Genomic DNA, 22,255 nt, shown 5'->3' on the forward strand with positions numbered 1-22,255 from the left:
CAGTGCCAGGTTGGGTTAGGTAATAACTGTGAAGTGAGGCATGGCTGGCAGTGCCAGGCTGGCAGGCAAACCTCCCCCTCCAGCCCCTTCTTTGTGAGCCAGTTGTCTTGGGCATTGCCAAAGGGTTGTCGCACTGGACCATAGTGAATGCTTCAAATTGGTTGGAAGGTGCTATGTTTAGTCCTTTATAGGCGGAAATATGACTAGACAAAACGAGAAAGAGTAAGTAAGTGTGTTTCTTATCAGACTGTAATGAATGTATAGCCTCAGAAGTTACTCATAGATTAAAGTGTCATATTAAGCTTTCTTTGCGGAAATGGTGGATTCTTCAGTGTTTTAAGAAAAGGATAGAATCTGCTTTTTTCTACTCTCTTGCCCTTTTTCGACCATAATGAGGATAAAGTGTTACTATGGCAACTCAGGTACTCAGGTACTATCTATCTTTGTGAGGCCCAGTTCTGGTAAGCACAATGAAGCTTCTCGTGCATGGAAAAGAGGAAAATCAGAAGCTTGACAGAAGAAAATGCACCCTATTCTGTGAGGCTTATGTGGATAAAAATTCAATTCATTTGCTGCTAATCACAAACAGACAGGCATCAGCTTTTTTTGTACACACAACAGAAGAAACCTTGCTGCATGCTAGGTTTTTGTTAATGAGCTAAGACTGCTCATTTTGGATCCATCAGTTTTCTGTCTTCACTCCACAGCTGCAGATCAGAAACTGATCATGCATTGATAAGTCTTATTTCTCCAGATGTCTCATGTATATCACACAAATGACTGCATTTTCAGGCGAAGAACTCCTCAAATATTCGTGCAATGTTTCTTTTTAATAAACGTTTCATCATATTTTGTCTCATCTGTGCACATTATTATTATTATTATTATTTTTTTATTATTTTTTTTTATTGTTTAATAAAGTCTCATAAATGACCTTCCCCTTTGGCTGACATCACAAATCAAGGACGTCTACACTAAAATAAAATAGAAAGAAAAGATATTTTAGCGTTCAAAAGATCTGTGTTTTACCTATAGCAGAATATCTGCTAGCATGTGCTAACAGGACAATGCTAACAAGTCAAACCAACCCTATATTTTTGTCCTGTTTCTATTGGAAATAAAACAAAAACAAAACAAATCTGTTGCCTTTCTGATTGGTGACTTACGAACAGAGCAGCTGAATAAAGAATAATGTTTGATATGGTGCCACTGAAAACTTCTCAGGCTTTCCCCCGGTTCATGCAGGTCAGGCTGTCAGAATATGTTACTGTAATTTGACTTAAGCTCAGAGCCCAAGGGAAAGAGGTTTGTTACCTTTGCAGAGTATTGCAGGCAACTCTTTTGATGGCTAGAGGACACAAGAGAGCAACAGTGAAGTAATATCCAGAGAATGTGGTTCATTCAGCTAGTAACCTTTGAGTTACCTCTGGCCTCATGGTTCTGCAAGCTTGTCTGGTACAGTGTACTTTTCAGGGTATCCTCAGACTTCAGTGATAGTCATCAGATGCTCCACACTGCCAAAAAAAAAAAAAAAAAAAAACTTTTGCTGAAGGAACCATGCTATCTTAGCTTGTTTCTACAAGTCTTTGAGCTCTTTTATCATGACTCAAATTTCACAGGACTCATACCCGAACGCTTCACATCCCCTGTACCAGGTGAGCTACCGAGCAAATTTACTACATCAGAAAAGCCATATATGGAGCTGATAATGTGATGCAAATGTCCAAATGTATTAGTTTACAAATTATGCACTATTGTAAAAGTGTTTTGAGGCCATAACATTGTGCAAGGAACCACACAAAAATAAGGAAGGTAATGTATATCCAGTCAGTTGTTATCGCAAACAAGTTGTTGTCCCGATTATTACACATACTACCACAGTTCACCAAATAAATACATGAAAGAAACTGAGAAACTTACATATTTGTTTATTTTATTATCCACTAAAATTTACAAAACAATCGTTCTAGCAACAAAATTAATACTGAAGTCCTTCGGTTTCCTTTAATAGTAAATACAGTCAATAACTGAGGTGCAAGATGGCAGCAGCTGCGTTTGAATGAAAGGAAATAAAGCACATCTGCGGTGTGATATGAGAGGTATGAAAGATGTGTTGGTCTCAAATACAGTGTTCCTATTGACGACAGTGATATCGGGGAATAACTGACCTCAGAACGTAGTGACGGATCAATCAGAATCAAGAATTTCAGAAAGCCGTGTAATAAGTATGTATTAGTTGATAATCTGCCCCTGTAATCATAATTTTTGTGAAAAGATTTTACAGCCACTATAGTGTTCAATTCAGCTGGAAACTGCAGTGAAGTTTTTGGAGTTTGGCACATTTTCCCACTTAGCCTGTGTTGGGCAGGGGTGTCCAGACCTGTTCCTGAAGGGCCACAATCCTGCAGAGTTTTGCTCCAACCCTAATTAAACACATCTGAACCAGGTTGACAGATCTTCAGGACATCTAGCGCGTTTCTCAATACCAAGTATGCAAACTTCGGATTTGCGTCCTTGGTAGTTCGGACTTGCCAAGTTCAACTCAGGAGAATGAACTCCCGAGGACGAGAGGACACAAGTCCGGTAATTCTGCAAATGGAACAGCATCATGATCGCGTCACTCAGCTCGCTCTGGCTACTCCGGTTATCTCTGTATGTATACTTTAGGCAATAATAAAACGAAATATGTTATAAAACACCACTCTGCCACACAAATGAGGTTCAGGCAATGTGTACATTTATTATCTTCACTGCATGTTTATTTATAACAAAAAGAGACAGGTTTGTGTCATTTTATTTGATTATACATTTACATACAGTGGATATGTACTCTGATTCTCTTCACATAAGTCAAGTCACCTTTATTTATAGTCATTTAACAATATAGATTGTTTCAAAGCAGATTTACAGTGATAATAGGAAATTAAAGTAACAGAGATGATTTTGGCTTTACAGCAGCTCTAGAAAAAAATAATTGTCCAGCTAAAATTAGTTTTGATTGATTCACTTCTGTTGCAAAGATCATTAGTTATTAACTTAGGGGGCGCTTACACGACACCATTCTAACAGAAAACCCATGCGCTCCGACCCGCTCATTCGCACAACAACAGTGCCTGGTGGCTCGAGAACAAAAACCTTGAAACAGGTTCCAAGGTGCAATGTACATGTATAATATATGTCAGTTTAAATGATCAATAATAGCCATTATAAAAGTATAAGTAGCCTAAAAGGTATAAGAAGCTATATAATAAGAAATAAAACAAACGATTCAGTCAAACATAAGTCAGCTCTTTTAATAGCCTAAATATATAAAGTTATGAAACTTCACTTTGCCCTCAGCCAAAACGGTTTGCCAGGGAACAAATTATAGATTAATTAGACCAAAGATCTTTAGATATACACAAGAGGAATTATATCTCATATTTAACCACTATACTGGAGACATCTGAGCCAGCGACAAAAGTCAGAAGGACTAGCCGAGGAAAGGCTGTTCTCGGCGGGGTACATGAGCGCTGAGCACCCGGTGATCGCCTGGATCTCACAACTCTGAAAACGGTAGATCAAATTTTAAAATGTATAAATGTATAAATAAACCACAGATTTGAGCTCTAAACATCTACATTCTACATTTTGTGACACAATAACAGTAGTATTTTTAAATTACGCGGGTTTTCTCCTGCTATTGTTGGTGCGAGATGCATTCTGGGATACCTGGCTGACTCGATAAAAGGGGTAGATGAAGAATACATCTGGGAATTTGAACTGGACTTTGCTAAATGTGAACTTTGGAATTGTAACAATACTTGGGCAGCGACTGATGACGTTTCACAAGTCCACAAGAACACAAGTACAGACAAGAACGCATATTAAGAAACGGCCCTACCAGAAACTTTCTTGCAGGAGCAGGTTGGAGGTGAACTCGGCAGGACGTTGGCTCTCCAGGAGCAGGATTGGACACCCCTGGGATAGAGCCTTTGAAGAAACAGATGAAAGAGTCTTTTAAAAATGAAATGACATTAATAACTTACATTTTACTCAAAATGGTGTCTTTTAGAGAGTTTTGAAAGCAGAAGCTTTTTTTAGATACTATGAAACTTCACTTTTCTCTGAGGCCGCCTTGTATAACTTTTATATTTCTGCATGTTTTTTTGTTTTTTTCTGTTTGAGGCATAATGCTGTTTTGTCTGGCAGCAGTGGCCTGACGCTGTGGTTTGAGGATGTCCTAAAATATATTATAGATTTGTTCAGCTCAAACAGATTTGATTAGCTTAACATCCTAGACTGAGAGTTTAAACCCACCCTAAACCTTGTCCTTCTGTTTCTGTCGGCAGTCTTTTTCATGTAATATGCAGTGGTTCCTGATGCTTCCGTGTCTTTACAGTCAAAATTAAATATGCACATTTTTGTTTATGCTGCTGGTGTTCAAAATGTTTCATTAAAACATAATGCTGCATTATAGACAATTTGGAAGCCACCGACCTCCTACTGTATATAATATTTGAATGACACTCAAGGTTGAAAATCCTTCTTGAAAAAGTGTGATTTAATGTCCTGTGAAATTTAGTTTTTCTGTGAGAGTGTGTGAATGTATGTATGCATGCATAGAAACAGCTCAGATGTATTGGTTTAATCAGAGACACTTCAGGTGAAGACAGGTATGTACTAATTGCGTAGTTAGTACATTTTACAGTAAACATATTTCTGAAAAGGGTTCATATTTAATATAATTTGATAAGGTAATTTCAGTGCCTTTTGTGTTCATGGATTTTGTTTGTGCCATAATTGGAATAGGAAAATGCATTTTCTATGTGAGTCATGCCTCCATGTATGGTTTTGTTTACATTAGACCATGACATATGATTCACTTTGAGTATCTCCACCTCTGACTTTGTCTGAAACATGGAATTAGCTTTGCAGTTGTAGAAATCAGACCACAAAGGTTGTGGCTCTAAAATGAGCAATCATTTTAGTGGTAGAGATCTCAAATCCCAGATTTAATAATGGTTTATTTTGAGTGCTGTGCTAATTAGAGCTTGAAAATGGAGCCACAGAAGTCGCTGAAAATATGAAATGCTCTGTTTTTCTTGGAGTTCACTGAAATTCAAAAAGATATGCATAAAACGTACATTCCCATCTTCCCTGGTCTTTTCAAATACATGCTGTGAGCAGTTCATGACTGATTATTCCGCGTGGGTTAGCTAAGGCTACATGCATCACCAGGTCTTTTTTCTTCGGGAGTTCGACACCTTTGGAGCTTCAGGCGCCTGACAACCAGTTGGAGAGTTTCGCAGCAGCCATTTTGCAGCAAGAATGCTTCCCACACATTAGTTTAATTTGTTTACTAGCTATTTCACACATGGAGGCACTTAACAGCACACTAGCATTTAGCACAGTGCATGTGTTTGAAAGAAAAGAGAAAGAGAGAGAGAGGAATGGAATGGTCCAAAAACAACTGAATCTCAGTTCACATTGATATACTAAGTGTGTACTGGCAAGTGCATCCTGCCAAGTACCCTGGCAACCACCCACAACATGCTAGCATTGTGGAGGCGACTTTTGCACAGGTAAGCACCTAAATTTAGTTTTTGGTGTTCTGGATGCACTAATTTAGGTTTGCATATATATAAATTGGTACTCAACCCATCAATTATTTTCCACAAATGCTTCCCCTGTGTTTGAGTGAGCTGCCCACATTATCCTGTGGCTATATTGACCTCAGTGCAGGACCTGCTTCTGCCTAAGGACCTCTTCCAAATGCTAAGCACTCAAAATCAACAGTGAGCATTAAATATGATTCTAAATGTCACCTGGAATTCAGCATTCTAGCCATTCTAAAAGTCCATGATATAAATGTAAATTTTTGTATAGCAAGGTCCTATTATGTCAGAGACTATACTGTAGGTGCATATGCCAAACAGCACTGCCCAGAGGAAAATGTACTGCAGTGGTTGCTTTTCCTAAGCTCAGGAGACTTATGATTCTTATATATCTCTCATTTTAATATCAACAGCATTTCAGATGTTTCTCCTAAAATTTCTTTGGAGAAATAAAAGTACACAGTTGAGACATAAGAAATATTTAAGAGAAAAAGATTCAAAACTGAGAATATGGTGGAAGAAACATAGAGCATCTCTTTATTGTCTTGCTGTAATCTCTTTCAAGACTCCATTTTAGGAATATTTTATTGCCAGATGTTGCTTTTTTTAAGCTCAGGAGTCTTAGTTGTGATTCTCAAATATCTCTCATTTTAGGATCAACAAATGTCAGGTGTTTTCTCCTATAATTCCTTAGGAAAAATAAAAGTAGACACAACTGAGGCATGAGAGAATACTGAGAGAAAGGAGTCCAATACGAGAATGGGCTGTGAGAAACATGGCAGATCTCTTTATTGAGGTTCGAGGTTGCTCTTTTTGATTATTTTATGCCATTGGGTTTTTTCACTTTTAATGGACATTGAGGCTGGCTCAGTAATCCCTTTTATAGAACGCCGCTGGTTTTCAGATGGAGTTCTGTTTTTTATCAAACTGGTCAAATACAGAGTAAAAAAAAAATCTAAATAAAAAATCTTGACAGTTCACTCAAACTCACTGAATGTCCTATAAAGAGCTATTAATTATTTAGAAAATAAAATTGCTGAAGGCCGGACACAGAATGATGTTTCACACAGTACCGCCTCAGTACTTTCAGTGCAGACTGGAAGATAAACATTATCCATCATCTCAGTCAATCTGGTAGGATTTTAGTTGCTTCATTACTGTGCAATATCATTGTTTGTATCCAGCGGTATGAATTTTGTATGATGAACCCTGCTCTGCCACAGCAACATGCATTGAATATTCAAACTCCTGAAGCCCTTGGGAAATCTTGGATGTAAAAAAACAAAAAAACAAAAAAAAAACATTTCATTTGTCTTCATGCCATGTATGTTTAAAACTTTATGTCATGTATTTTTAAATCGGTTTCATCTTTGCCATTAATCTGAGGAAACCTAGGTTTGTTAATTTGCCATGTGGGAGGAGATTCTCTCAAATTGCCTATAACCGCACAGGAGTTACAGTACAACAAAATCTCTTCCCGTTCAGGCATAATGCATTTGTCCTGTTGTTCATTTGTACTTGGTCTTTAAATTTAGATGAGTGCTCTAGTTTGTTTTGAACAACTTTAACTTATTTCTGCATGCCAGTGATTTCAGCAAATGTGTACAGCAATATCTTTATACCTTTTCTTGAACTTGAGTACAATGACATCCAATTTATTGTTGACTTGAAGGGATAGTTCACCCAAAAATAAGTTCATTTACTCACCCTTATATATTTCTAAACATATACACAAACCAGATATTATGCAACTTTAACAGTAAAATCATGGCAGTCTTATCATGGTGGCCTTATATCCAATTATCTCACTTTGTCTTTCAAAGAAAACAAACTTTGTTGCATTATTTTCCTGTTATCTCTGTAAAGCTGCTTTGAAACAATCTGTATTGTATAAAGCGCTATATAAATAAAGGTGACTTGACTTGACAAAGAAGAAAGAAAGTCATATAGGGATGTGTTTCCTGTTTAACAATGTTAGCCTATACATCACGTGAAACATAGCCACTCACAACTGTTTCCCAAAACCGTAGTAACTCACGTAATTAGCATACACTTTACGTTCATTTACATGCGGTTTGGTCAGTAAGTAGCATTCGCCACAGTGTAATTTCTTCATGACGCGTGGCATCTGGGGACTACTTCACAATTTTTGCTCTCTATTGTTTTGATTCATTTCCAGATGTTTGACTCAATTACAGGTTCCTTCACACGCTATGCTCTGTGGTTCCCCAAAATAACATTCGCATATGCATATACAATACATTTTATTTCATGATATACTGTATATCATAACACAGTTATTTTTGCTATTTTATTTTATATAAAAAAAAGAACGAAACAAATTAAATAAACTTACGTTTTCATGTAGTAAGAAATACTACAAAAATTGAATAAGCAAATGTATGTAAATAAAACATTGCATAGTCTTCACTTTATGAATTAAATATAAATTGATTGCAAATTGTTGGCCAGAATATTATATGCACCAAATAAATGCTGATAGTTACATCTTTGGCTCGTGAGAGTGACAGGACAGACTGTCTTGTAGAGACACAAAGAGTTCCTCAGTTTATGAAGTGCTGCTAGCACTCAAACATTTTGGAAGAGTGTCTATGTGATAATGAAAGTTATTTGGTTTATGCTGCTGAACTAAACTAAATGTTAGCTTACATTTTTAGAGCAGTGGTGAGACCCAAAATCTCCAAGTCGGTAAATTTGGGTGAACTAGGGACCTCTATTATGTGCTTCCTCTCTCATTTCTTGTGAATATCATGAAGTACACAGCATTTATGAGAAAACGTTTGCTCATTTACACAGCCAACTTTATGACTACACAATTAACAAAATAACCATTACATTTACTGTTGACTGTGCAGTGCACTGATACTGTTGCGTTTGTACAGAGCCCCTAAAGGGAAAATATGAGATGGGGGAGGGAGAGGGAATGAATGGTCAATGGTTTAGCGTTGTTCTCTCGCAAAAGTTATGTGTACGCTCAGAGAAACTTTGCGTTCACTCGCAAAAATGTGTGCGTTCCCCTGATAAACTTTGCATTTGCTTGCAAAACTTTTTTTTGCCATCGAACGCAAAGTTTTCCAGGGGAGCGCAAATGTACGGAGACCCTAAGGGGACATGGTGTTGGGAAAAAAATATATGAGATGGGAAAAAAATAAATAAGTCAATGCTTTTGCAAAAATTGGCGTTCGCTCTCAAAATGGTTGCTTTCCCGTGAGAATTTTTTTTTCCCGTTTTATTCACTCCCAAAAACGCTTGTGTTCTTTGCAAATTAACGCATAGTTTCTCTGAGGAACGCAAAAGCATTGAAAAATGTCCATTTTTACCATGTCTATTTAGGGGCTCCGTACAAATGATTGCAAACACAAATTTATTGAAATATATTTTTTACTCCCATCTCATATTTTTTCCCACCGCAATGTCCCTTTAGAGACATTAGAGTATGTTTGTTGCACATTAAGCAGTATAAACCACTGAACAACAACTTTGCAAATGTCCACTTCATCTTACTCCTTATCAGTAAGTCAAGTCAAGTGTATTTGTATAGCGCTTTTCACAATACAGATTGTATCAAAGCAGCTTCACAGTATTAAATTAAAATAATACAACAAGGTTTGTTTCAAGTGGAATTTATTGATTGATCAAATTTAATTAAATATCCCCAACTGAGCAAGCCAAAGGCAACAGTGGCAAGGAACCGAAAAACTCCATCAAGTGACCTAATGGTGTCCTAAAACTCCATCAGGTGACCTAATGGAGAAAAAAAAAACCTTGGGAGAACCCAGGCTCAGTCGGGGGCCATTCTCCTCTCCATTTATGAGCTAGAGGCCGGATTGTAGTTTGAACTGTAAGATTAAAAATATTATATGAATGCCTGGCTGAAGAGATGCGACTTTAATCTAGTTTTAAACTGGGAGAGCGAGTCTGAGCAACGAACAGTATCAGGAAGACTATTCCAGAGTTTTGGAGCCAAATGTGAAAATGCTCTCCCTCCTTTGGTGGTTCTGGATATCCTAGGTATGACCAAAAGCCTTGAAGCCTATCAGAACTGTAAGGGAATATATTCACCAAATGGAGACAACATGGATAGCATGGACCCAATTATATCCACGATTACCCCTGAACGACTCGCTGGGAACGTCTGAAAAGACTGAGAGGTGCATTAAGTATACAGAACTTTTTTCAATAACCATGCTGTATCAACAGCTTCCCTTGGTGACTGCTTCAAGCGGTGCCATTATGCATGATGACTGTGCTGTTATTTCACTTTGATAGTACATCTACTGTAGAAGTTGAGCATCCAGTTCTCAGTTGCTAGGTCATCAGTAAACTTTATCGTCACTTTGGTAGGAAAGTGTCAGCAAAAAGCATAAATATAAATGTAAACCTTGATAGAGGATCCGCCAACAACAGGGTGTTTAGCAGTGGCTGTAAATGCTTAGGATGGTACAGGATGAAAATAAGATAATGCCTGAAGCAACCTTCAAATCCTGCTTCTGCTGAGTTCTACTGCAATGCAATGTGTCAGGACGTACACTAGCTTTGTCCTGTAGGGCACGGCAAGAGCCAGCTCGAGCAAATGTTTTGGCTGGGTGCCACATTAGCCAGGAGCAGTATTAGGACTCCAACACACTGTAAAATAAAAGTGAAAAGTGTTCGTAGAACTGAAGATGATGAAGTAACAACTATGCATGTATTTTTTTAACTGAACTGATTCATGCAAATGTTGAGCTGTCAAAATTAACATGCACAATTAAGTTAAATACTAAAAATACTTAAAAATACACAAATAACAGAGCTGTGTTTTGTTTATAAATGTATGACAGAAATAGTATGCTAGAATACATTTCTGAATTCAGCCTATAGGTTAAGGTGACCATGCAGATTTCTGAAACTGGGGACATTTCCTATTTGAGTGGTTAAAATATCACTGAAATCTCATTTGTTATTATCTATTAATTAAAAAACGGGGACAATAATTTGTTGAATTTTGAATTACCCTATATATAATATAGATAAGATATGTGGAAATTACTGTTTTGTGACTGCAGAACGAGTTGTAATATGGGAACATTTCCGGGGACAGCTCCAGTCCAGACAGAACACCAAAACCCGCCCCAGGTCACCTTATTATTGGTGCAGTCACATTAGCAATAGTTCAGCAAGTGTAGTGATGTATGAAGCACAGCTCACACAGAAGTCACTTACACTAACTAGTCACTAACAGAAGAGTGACACCTGAGGCATATGCTGGTCATCTTTTGGATGTTGAAAAAGGATGGAAGTGGCCAGATGTTTCAAGATTGTCAGGCACCTTAAGCATATTCCAACAAATGGTCAGGAATTAATAGAACAGCAAGTTGTACTTGGACAAAAGCAAGAATGGCTTGTTCATCATTTCTCTTAATTTTTGTTTGATTGCAGCCTTTTTCTGCTGTCATTGTATCCTTGGATTTGTTTGACAGTTCCATGCTATTTTAGGCTTTTCTTGGTCCATTCCATGTTTCTCCAGGTACATTCCTTCCAGGCGACCACTGTCTAGCTTAATTCAGATTAGCAAAGATGGTATTAAATTTATCTGGTTTATTTTAGGTCAGGACTCCATAGTCCAGGTGTTAGTAATCTGCAGAGCCGGACAGTAACGGAGTACAGTAATTAAGTACAATTTTGAGGGATCTGTACTTTACTCGAGTATCCTTTTTGGTGAGTACTCATGACTTTACTCAAGTACATTTGAGAGGCAAATATTGTACTCTTTACTCCACTACATTTCTATTCATAACCGTGAGTACCCGTTACTTCTTCTAAAAAAGAAAAAAAAAGAAAAGGAAAAAAGAAACATATCGGAAACCCTCAATTTGTTGTTTCCCTCTCAAACGTGATTGGATTGTGCAGGCACCACTGATTGGGACAGCCTATCAGCAATCACCTTCAGCTTTCCGCCAAAGTCAACTCCATGGTCAGATTTAGATAAGAGACGAAATCATGGACGAAACAATGGATGAAGACGCAGCAGGTCCATCCCGGGAATGTGCGAACCCGTGGCCCCACCTCGCCAGACTATTTAAATTTTCTGAACAAGTTAAAGGAACACTCCACCGTTTTTTTAAATAGGGCTTATTCACCTTCTTTCCTACATTTAGATAGGTGGGCAAATGCATTTTTGTCTCAGTGCATGCATTGTTTTAGTTTGACAGGGTCGGCGCTAGCTTAGCTTAGCTTAATGAATGGAATCCTTTGTTGCCAGCCACCATGTCCTGAGTAAAAGTGATTTATTTTTTATTTTTTTTAAACACCTAATTACTTCTTGTGGCCTGCGTATTCACAACGAGTACAAATAGTGATACAGATTAACACTAGGCAAATTCCTAGGCAGATATTGACTTGGGACTATATTAGGGGGAAGCACAGGCGAAGCACTGCTACTTGGGCGCAGAGATATCACGCAACACATGAAATCCCACGACTTCCGTCAACATACCGGCGTGAATAGTAGCTGGCTATTTTTCCTACGGTACATGAATGGCGATGAACATGGCTAATTTTGTGAGAGACGAAGAGGATGACTTCTCAGACAGTCAAGATCCAGAACCATATACCTCTATGAACCAGAGTTTTCAGAAGATGAGCTGCGTGCTTTAGAAATAGAACGACAGGAGGAGGAGGTTGCGATCACTCAACAGCCTGAGGACATGAGGATGAGAGCCAACACGAACTGGTGGTGTGAATGTGGGGAAATATGCCAATCTATGCCGACTGAAATAGAGTGTCTGTGCTGTGGCGAGTGGGACAAGTTCCTGCCATCGATGACCAGGCTCAACGTGTCAGATTAAAATGAGCGTGCCCGCAGTTGTGTCACAGCTGGATTTCACGGCGTTGATCCATCCTGGAGTACTTGATTTTTTTTTTTTGGTGTGATAAAGTGAACTGGAAAAAACGCTCCACGCCGAATGGACCAAATGGACAGCTGTCAGAGTAAGTGATTATTTTAAACATGACGCATGTATAGATCGACCCATATTATACCTGTATTCACATTCACATATTATACCACATATTAACATTTCATGTGTTGCGTGATATCTCTGCGCCCAAGTAGCAGTGCTTCGCCTGTGCTTCCCCCTAATATAGTCCCATGTCAATATCTGCCTAGGAAATCGCCTAGTGTTAATCTGCATTGCTATTTGTACTCGTTGTGAATACGCAGGCCACAATAATTAATTAGGTGTTTTTTTGTTTGTTTTTTTTATCACTTTTACTCAGGACATGCTAGCTGGCAACAAAGGATTCCATTCATTAAGCTAAGCTAAGCTAGCGCCGACCCTGTCAAACTAAAACAATGCATGCACTGAGACAAAAATGCATTTGCCCACATATCTAAATGTAGGAAAGAAGGTGAATAAGCCCTATTTCAAAAAACGGTGGAGTGTTCCTTTAATGATAGTTTTCGCTTCAAGTGTTTGCTGTGTTTACCAATGTAAGCACTGTGGCAGTAGTAATGCAATATTTAGAAAATGTACTCTTGTACTCTTGATACTCAAGTACTTTTAAAGACAAGTACTTCAGTTTTTTTACTTAAAGGGGGGGGTGAAATGCTATTTCATGCATACTGAGTTTTTTACACTGTTAAAGAGTTGGATTCCCATGCTAAACATGGACAAAGTAAAAAAAAAAAAAATTGTACGTTTGAAGGAGTATTTCTGTGCCAAAAATTGTCCTTCCGGTTTGTCACAAGTTTCGGAAAGTTTTTTTCGAGTATGGGTCTGTGTGACATCAGCTGGGGCGTAATTTCCTTATGTGGGTCCTAAGGGCACTTCTCCCGGAATAGCGCGGGCGCGCGCGCATCCATAGACCAGAGAGAGAAGAGAGCGAAAGCAGTACCTCATCAAAGCGCTCTGCTCGGCTTTAGGGAAGTCAATGTCACCAAAGAAGTGGGTTTTTGGTTGCCAGGGCAAGACAACCCTGGACAGATTCCCAAAGAACCCAGCGTTAAGGGACCAGTGGATGGAGTTTGTTTTTTCAGAGCATCATCAACGGAGTTATGCAAGACTGTTTGTTCCCTGCATTTCGACGATGATTGTTTTATAAACAAAGCCCAGATCGACGGATTTGCAGATCGTCTAATGCTTAAGGATCGAGCAGTCACAATGATAAAGGTTCGCGGTCGCAGGCGGTGAGTAAAACTGCTTCAAATGTATCTGTGTGTTGTTAGCTATCGGCGCGTTAGCACAGCTTTAGCTCCGCCCACACGGCACGCCTCCAGCTGCTCGTTTTTTTCCGGAAAGACCCGGTACAGCCTATCTTTCTTTTATAAATATAATAAAACTAAAGACTTTTTGGAGATATGAAGGATGCAATACTACTCTATAGGTACTCAAGATTAACAGGAGATTGAGTGAAAATGAGCATTTCACCCCCCCTTTAAGTAGACATCTGACTGTAGTACTTTTACTTGTACTTGAGTAAAATTTAGCAAGGGGTAGGCCTATCTGTACTTTTACTCAAGTAATGAAGCTGTGTACTCTGTCCGCCTCTGGTAATCTGTACTTAATCTGTGTTTCAGAAAGCCATTTATTAAGCCAAGATTAACTATTCTAGATTAAGGCCTATTCCTGTCTTAATTTAAATTAATGTGATAATAATGTGATTTTTAAATTGATAAATAAACATTTTCATCTCATGTTTTGTATGAGAATTTCTTTTTTAGTCTTAAACTACTGTGACATAACAATAAAAATCATTAAAAAAAAACTTCAAATGCCTCACGCACACACCTCAAGACGGTACATGAAACACAACAAGGGTAGCAATCAGCAAACTTATAACTTTAAGTACATTTACATTTACATTTACATTTAGTCATTTAGCAGACGCCTTTCTCCAAAGCGACTTACAAATTAGGACAAAATTCAGCGAGTCATCATAAAGAGGCAAAAGCAACAACAACGCAAGAAGTGCTCAAAGTACGAAGTTCAGGTATTATTCAGAGTAGCATAAGCCTGATAAGTGATGTTACAAAGGGAAAGGAAATTTTTTTTTTTTTTTTTTTTTTTTTTTTTTTTTCTATAAGGTTAAGTGCTCACGGAAGAGATTGGTTTTCAGCTGTCTTTTGAATGTTGTCAGGGATTCTGCATTCCGGATGAGGGTGGGGAGAGCGTTCCACCAGCATGGAACTGTGAATGAGAATGTTCTGGAAAGTGATTTTGTGGCTTTCTGTGATGGAACCACGAGACGTCGCTCGTTGACCGATCGTAGGTGTCTGGTAGGGATGTAGACTCGTAGGAGTGAGTGAAAGTAGGAGGGAGCTGAGCCTGTGATAGTTCTGTAAGCAAGCGTCAGTGCCTTGAACTTGATGCGAGCAGCGAGAGGTAGCCAGTGCAGAGAGATGAACAGAGGAGTGACGTGGGCCCTCTTGGGCTCGTTGAAGATAAGACGAGCTGCAGCATTCTGAATCATCTGTAGGGTTTTGGTTGCACATGCTGGAAGTCCAGCCAGAAGAGCATTGCAGTAGTCAAGCCTAGAGATGACCAGGGCCTGGACGATGAGTTGTGTTGCATGCTCAGTTAGGAAAGGCCTGATTTTCCTGATGTTGTGCAGTGCAAACCTGCATGATCGAGCTGTCTTTGAAATGTGATCTGTGAAGGTCAGCTGGTCATCAAACGTTACTCCAAGATTTCTGACCGATCTTGATGGGGTGATTAATGATGACTCTAGCTGGATGGTGAAGTCGTGCTGTAGAGACGGATTGGCAGGGAGGACGAGAAGCTCAGTCTTTGCCAGGTTGAGCTGCAGGTGATGTTCCTTCATCCATGTGGAGATGTCCGCCAGACAGCTTGAGACCCGTGCAGCTACTGTGGGATCATCTGGTTGAAAGGAGAGGAAGAGCTGCGTGTCATCAGCATAGCAGTGGTAGGAAAAACCGTGTGCCTGTATGATGTGTCCCAGTGATGTGGTGTAGATGGAGAAGAGGAGGGGACCAAGAACTGAACCCTGGGGAACCCCTGTGGTCAGCTGATGTGCTCTGGATACCTCACCTCTCCATGCGACCTTGAAGGACCTACCTGTGAGATAGGACTCAAACCAGTGGAGTGAAGTTCCTGTGATGCCCAGTGATGAGAGGGTGGACATAAGGATCTGATGATTCACCGTGTCGAAGGCAGCAGACAGATCCAGGAGAATGAGGACTGAAGATTTGGAAGCAGCTTTTGCGATCCGTAGGGCTTCTGTGACTGACAGTAATGCAGTCTCAGTTGAGTGTCCTTTCTTGAAGCCAGATTGGTTGACGTCCAGCTGGTTGTTTAGAGACAAGAAGGATGTTAGTTGGTTGAAGACAGCTCTTTCAAGTGTCTTCGCAATGAATGGTAGGAGAGAGATAGGTCTGTAATTGTCTACAAATGATGTGTTTAGCGTTGGTTTTTTGAGCAGTGGAGTAACCCGAGCCTGCTTGAATGCTGTAGGGAAGGTGCCAGTATGGAGGGATGAGTTGATGATGTGTGTGAGTGATGGTAGAAGTGTGGGAGAGATGGCTTGTAGAAGGTGTGAGGGGATGGGGTCAAGCGGGCAGGTGGTAGGGTGACTGGAGAGGAGAAGTGTAGATACTTCTTCCCCGGTTAGCGAAGAAAAGGAGGACAGAGGGATATTGGCTGTGGAAGGGGTCGGTCTGGGTTCCTGTGTGTGTGGAGCTGAGAATTGACTGCTGATAGCTGTTGTTTTCTTGGTGAAGAAGTGCGCAAAATCGTCAGCAGTTAAGGAGGAGGCGGGTGGTGGTGTAGGTGGACAGAGGAGAGAGTTGAATGTCTTGAAGAGTAGTCGTGTGTTGGAGGAGCTGTTGATCTTGTTGTGGAAGTATGAAGATTTTGCAGCATGAACATCGACAGAAAAGGAGGAGAGGAGAAATTGATACATACTCAGGTCAGATGCGTCTTTTGATTTGTGCCATTTCCTCTCCGCTGCCCTGAGTTCGGTCCGGTGTTCCCGAAGAACCTCAGATAACCAGGGGTTAGAGGGAGTAGCGCGTGCTGGCCTGGAGGAGAGGGGGCAGATAATGTCTAGAGAAGAGATTAGAGTGGAGCATAAGGTGTCCGTTGCGGTATTCACATCCAGAGATAAGAATTGTGAGGGTGGGGGAAGAGAGGATGACACGGCAGAGGAAAGATGGGAGGGGGAAAGTGAGCGCAGGTTTCGTCTGAAAGTGACTGGTGGTGGGGGTGGTGGTGCAGGGGTAGAGAGTTGTAGACTGAAAGTAATGAGGAAATGATCTGAAACGTGGAGAGGTGTCACCAGGATGTTTTCTGTGGTGCAGTTGCGTGTGTAAACCAGGTCCAGTTGGTTGCCTGATTTGTGAGTACCTGTGGTGATGAGTCGTTTGAGATCGAAAGAGGCTAGGAGTGAGGTGAAGTCTGTTGCATGTGGCTTTTCGAGATGAATGTTGAAGTCACCGAAGACTAGAAGTGGGGTGCCGTCCTCAGGGAAAGTGGACAGCAGCACATCCAGCTCATCTACAAAGTTACCCAGCTGACCTGGGGGGCGATAAATGACTACAATATGGATTTTAATGGGAGTTGTAAGTGTAATAGCATGATATTCAAATGAGTTGTTGTTGCATAGAGAAGAGAGCGTGGAGTATTTGCAATTGTTAGAAACGAGAAGCCCTGTACCCCCACCTCTCCCAGACTGGCGCGGGGAGTGGGAGAAGGAGAAATTGCTAGAGAGAGCAGCAGGGGTTGCTGAGTCTTCTGGACGGATCCAGGTCTCAGTCAGCCCCAAGATACTAAGAGTAGAATGAGATGCAAAGGCTGGAATGAAGTCAGCTTTATTGACTGCTGACTGACAATTCCATAGACCCACGGAAAGAGAGAGAGGAGTGTGTGAGGATGTGAGGATGGGACGCAGATTGGCAGTATTGCGCTGTCTATTGCGCGTGATGAAAGGACGTTGCCGAGAGATAACAGGAATGTATTGAAAGCACATGTTGATGAAGGTGAACAATAAGATAAGTAGAGGGAAAAAGAAGGGAAGAGGAGATACTTAAGTGCCTTTCTGGTGTCCTTGCTCGGTGGAGTCGCGCAGGTAGAGTCGCTGGTCTTTACCCGAGTCGGTCTTCACACGAGGAGGCTGAACACGAGAGCTGAATGCTTCCGCTGACGCTTCCGCGGCAGCGTGCAAATTACACAGATATACAGATAATGCTCTCACCGCTTGAGTGAGTACAGCTGTTTCGTTCGGGCAATTAAGTCAATAACGGCAAAATGTGTCAAATCTAAAGTGCTAGGAGCAACGGCTTAAGTTACGTGCAAATTAGGTTGCTATAAACAGTTACATGTGTTTCGTTCGCGGCTATTTCTCTAAAGTGCCAATGCGTCTAACTGAAATACAGGATTATGTCAAATTAAAATTACAAAAGAACAAGAAAATCGAAGATGGCCTTACCTTGACTAAAATACAGCACTGAAAAATCAGGAGAACAAGGTATTCTAGAGAAAACCACTTGCGAGCTGCGTGCCTCTAGTCTGCTGCCCGCTGGCCGCTGGTTTGTACAAGGACAAACCCATACTGAAATCAGAGAATTATGTATTTGAATAAAATCACAACTGAAGATGACTGTATTTGACTGTAAAATCAAAAACAAAAGTGTAACTAAAATTGGCAGACAGTCAAATAATTTAGCCTAATTAATTATTCATGCCCTACTGCATGATGGGAAAAGGGTGACTGGGATTGAATTGTATATAAAAAAAAAATTTATATTTGAATGTAAAATAATAATAATTGTTATTATAATAAAACTCATCAATTGTACTTCTGTTTTTAAAAATAAATAAAAATCCAAATCTGCATGAAGATGCTCTACTTCTTGTCCTGAAGGTTTTAAGTTGTTTGAACTTTGTGACAGCAAGTAAACCTAAAAACCTAAAACATACAATAAAGGTAATCTTCAGTTCTTTCTTCAGCACTTTCCATTTTATCGTAGATTATTTTCTGCAGTGCATGTATATTTTGGACAAAGCCAAAGTAATGCAAACTCTTAATTCATCTTTTATTTTGAATATATTTTTCAGCCATTAAAAACACAATAAATTCTCAGTGATGTACCCTTATTAGCATTTTGCAGGGCTCGCACTTCACTGTGCTTGTTTTGTCTTCCCAGTTCTCCATGTTGCTGGGTGATTTCTGCTGCAGAGAGCTGTTTTATAAAGACGTAAAGTGAGAAGAACTGAAGGTGCTAAAAAATACTGTCATTCAGGCCTTATAGTATCACAATTTGTGATTTCGCGTAACAACTACAGAACCTCGTCCTCCAGTTATTCATGAAAAATAGTATTTTCCAACATCTGGTCATAATAAAAGATCAAGAGACAATGCATAAAACCTAAAAAATAATATTATAAATGTACAACACAACTAAATGCTGTGACGTTGCCCTCTAAAAGGAAAAAGGCAAGAAACAAATGTCATAGTGTCGTTACACAAACTCTTTATGTTTTGCCTACTAGTCACATCAATGTTTTGGAGCAACCACAACTGCAATTATTGCAAGCATGTCTTCTTACCATGTTAACAAGGAAAATGTATGATTCATGAAATAATCCAAAAAATCTTTTACTTTACTTTCGCTACTTCTAGAGTCCTAAATTGAGCTCCCCATGAGGAAACAAGCTTATAAATCATACAGAATGAGTTTTTGTGAAAATGTAAAAATGCAGAAAGTTTTGTGTGATGGGTAGGTTTCGGGGTAGGGTTAGTGTAAGGGGCTAGAACTTACAATTTGTACAGTAAAAAAAAAAAAAAAAAAAAAACCTTACATCTATGGAGTCCCCTCAGTGATAGTAAACCAGACGTGTGTGTGAGACTCAAGTTTATTATAATGACAAACACTGAAGCCACGTTTCCACTGCAGGAACTTTCCCCAGGAACTAGGGACTTTGGGGTGGTACTCGGTGTGTTTACACCGCAGGAACCAGGGTCTAAATTAAGTTCCGGGTAAATATTTCCCCCTCCAAAAGTCCCTGCTCGCGAGGTAGTACTTTTTCAAAGTTGCCGCATTTTGATTGGTTGACTCCACGTAGCATTTTATTCAATTGTTGCGGTGCGTGCAGTAACAGTCGTCTGCTATTCAAATCAACCATGGAGTTTAAAAAATACGACCGATGGACCGACGACGAGGTTCAGGCTTTATTAAGCTTAAATTCAGAGAATGAAATCCAGTGGGAACTGTAAAGTCGCGCGCAGTCCTACGTCATCGGACTATTTGCCTAATCTTCACTGTACTTTAGACCATGGTGGAAACGCGGCTAGCAACAGGTTTGGGGGAAAAAAGTGCCTGGTAAAAAAGTTCCTGGGTCAAATTGTTAATTTTGGTGGAAACGCTGCTTAACTAACTTTACTAATATCAAACTTACTCTGAACCACTAGATTATTCATGAATCGTTTTTTCAAATGAGGATATTCCCAGATTCACATTTATACACACACATACACGACCTTTGACCTCAGGCTCTCTGGTTCTGATTGGCTCTCAGGTCCAGTTCTGCAGGACTCATGGGTAATAAAAGCATAACATCATCTCCTCTGGCTTTCAGCTCATGAGGCAAACATGAGTTTTCTTATAGACCTACGACAAACCAATCTCTCTCTCTCTCTCTCTCTCTCTCTCTCTCTCATAATTAATATTTAAATGCATCAGTGTTTGTCTTTTGTATGTAACGTTAAGCCGTTTTGTTAAGTGTGTCGTCCATCTGATGACATCATCACCTCAATTACAGTCCTGAGACGCAGTGTTTTTCTCATGTGAAAGGCAGGCGGTGATTAGAGGAAGCTCAGTATGTGTGTGTGTGTGTGTGTGTGTGTGTGTGTGTGTGAGAGAGAGAGAGAGAGGGTGAGTGTATGTGTGTGTGAGAGTGAGTGAGTGAGTGAGTGAGTGAGTGAGCGTGTGTTTGTGTTTATTTCTCCCAGTGATCTCCTGAGTGTTATCTGTTAGATTTAATAAAGATGTTGTGCTCTGTATTGCAGCCACTCTACCGTGACAGAATACCAGTCCCAAGTAAGGATTTAAATTGACTTACCAGGCGTCCAGTTGCTCTGTTTAGAACAAAAACGTTGCTTACTTGAGCACCACACAAGAGACTTTTTACATCTAGCGTGCCTCACTAACTTCCGGATTTGTGGTGTGAGTGTTGTTAAACAACGGATGCCCATTCACCATCTGCCCGCTGAGGAGGACATCACCAGTCGCACTCTGGACCCAGAGCTCAGCCAGCCACCGCCCCCACACACTGCACGGAGCAAACACCAGAGCCCACCATAAACAGAGAGCCCGAGCCTGCCACGATGCACGAGGCTGTAAAGAAGGCTGAGTTAACCATCACCCCTGCCGAAGTACAAGTCTGAGCAGGTGCGTGAGCCGTGGGTTCAGTGTGCTTGTGGAGTTTGTGGGGATGGAATGGAGCTCCGCCCACTCCCTCCGCTGAGAGTGAGCTGCAGCTGGCATCTGCAGTATAGGAAAGTGAAGTGAATAATATTTCCCTTTTTCTCCTGTCCCCGCTGGTCCTGCCCAGATCCAAGTCTCCTGTGTATCGCTGGTCCTGCCCAGATCCAAGTCTCCTCATTCTAATGATAGTTTTTGTTTATTCAATGATATTCTTGTTTGCCACAATAGTCTAACATATTTATCTTTATGGGGGGGGGGGGGGGGGGTGCCCACAAATACTGAATGGATATTCAGACTGGTTTTTGAACTGGTTCATAAAAAAGATTCATCAAGATATTTATTTGTAAATCAGATATTCCTTGGTGTAATAATGTGCTCAGGTTTCAAACTTGTAATATAAACTATTATTTGTTAGCCCACCTATATAACCCAATTTTAAATGTTGGCTAAAAATGCTTAAGATGTACAGTAGATGACATATATACCGGGCCTCTTCTGCTTAGTTCATTGGCAGGCTCTGGACTCATTTTACATGCTGCGTTTACAACTCTCCCTGACGGTTTCAATAGCTTTGGGGGAAAGCATCACTTTAGGGTACAGCTGGCAAACTTCATTAGCTTCATTAAAATACAGGGCCTAGTGACCATCAAATACCTGTTTACAATTAAGAGAATGGCTTCACTGTCATAACTTCCATTTATCTCTCCTTCTCTATTTGAGAGGAATCACCAGAGAGTAAATTGTGTCAGAGCTGGGAGGCCACAAACACAAAACCACTCTCTTAGAAAACAGGTTCAGTGAGGTTCTATAGCAGTGATTCTCAAACCTGTCCTGGAGTACCACCAGCCCTATCTGACACACCCATTTCAGGTCTTGCAGTTTATATTAATGAGCTGATGAGTCGAATCAGATGTGATAGAGGAGGGAGACATACAAAAGGTTCAGGGCTGGTGGTACTCCAGGACAGGTTTAAGAACTGCTGGCATATAGAACCCTAGGATTCTTAACTAATTTTAAGAACTCTTTATGCCAAGGTTCTATATAAGGAGAAATGTCTTAAATAATTGTATAATGGTTATTTCCTTCTTCTTTTATTTTTTTTATGTTTAAGTATGTTTAAGAGCTGTTTAATTCTTAAAATGTAATTAAAATTAAAAATGTAATTAATTAAAACTAAATCCATAAAATGATCATATTACGGGAACCCCTAAAACAG

The 22,255-nt window shown here is 40.0% G+C and overlaps 1 protein-coding gene across 1 annotated transcript; it reads right to left on the reverse strand.

The window, feature by feature from the left end:
* Window positions 1–14,628: 14,628 nt before the first annotated feature.
* On the reverse strand, window positions 14,629–18,052 carry LOC309504973 (uncharacterized protein). Its single transcript, XM_082178300.1, has 2 exons — window positions 16,961–18,052; window positions 14,629–16,660 (listed from the first exon to the last, which is right to left on the reverse strand). The coding sequence occupies exons 1-2, from the start codon at window positions 17,580–17,582 to the stop codon at window positions 14,676–14,678; spliced, it is 2,607 nt and encodes an 868-aa protein (XP_082034426.1). The 5' UTR covers window positions 17,583–18,052; the 3' UTR covers window positions 14,629–14,675.
* Between the last annotated feature and the right edge of the window lie 4,203 nt (window positions 18,053–22,255).

Source organism: Leuciscus leuciscus (genome assembly GCF_965113295.1).
Source record: "Leuciscus leuciscus genome assembly, chromosome: 8".
Lineage (NCBI taxonomy): Eukaryota > Metazoa > Chordata > Actinopteri > Cypriniformes > Leuciscidae > Leuciscus > Leuciscus leuciscus.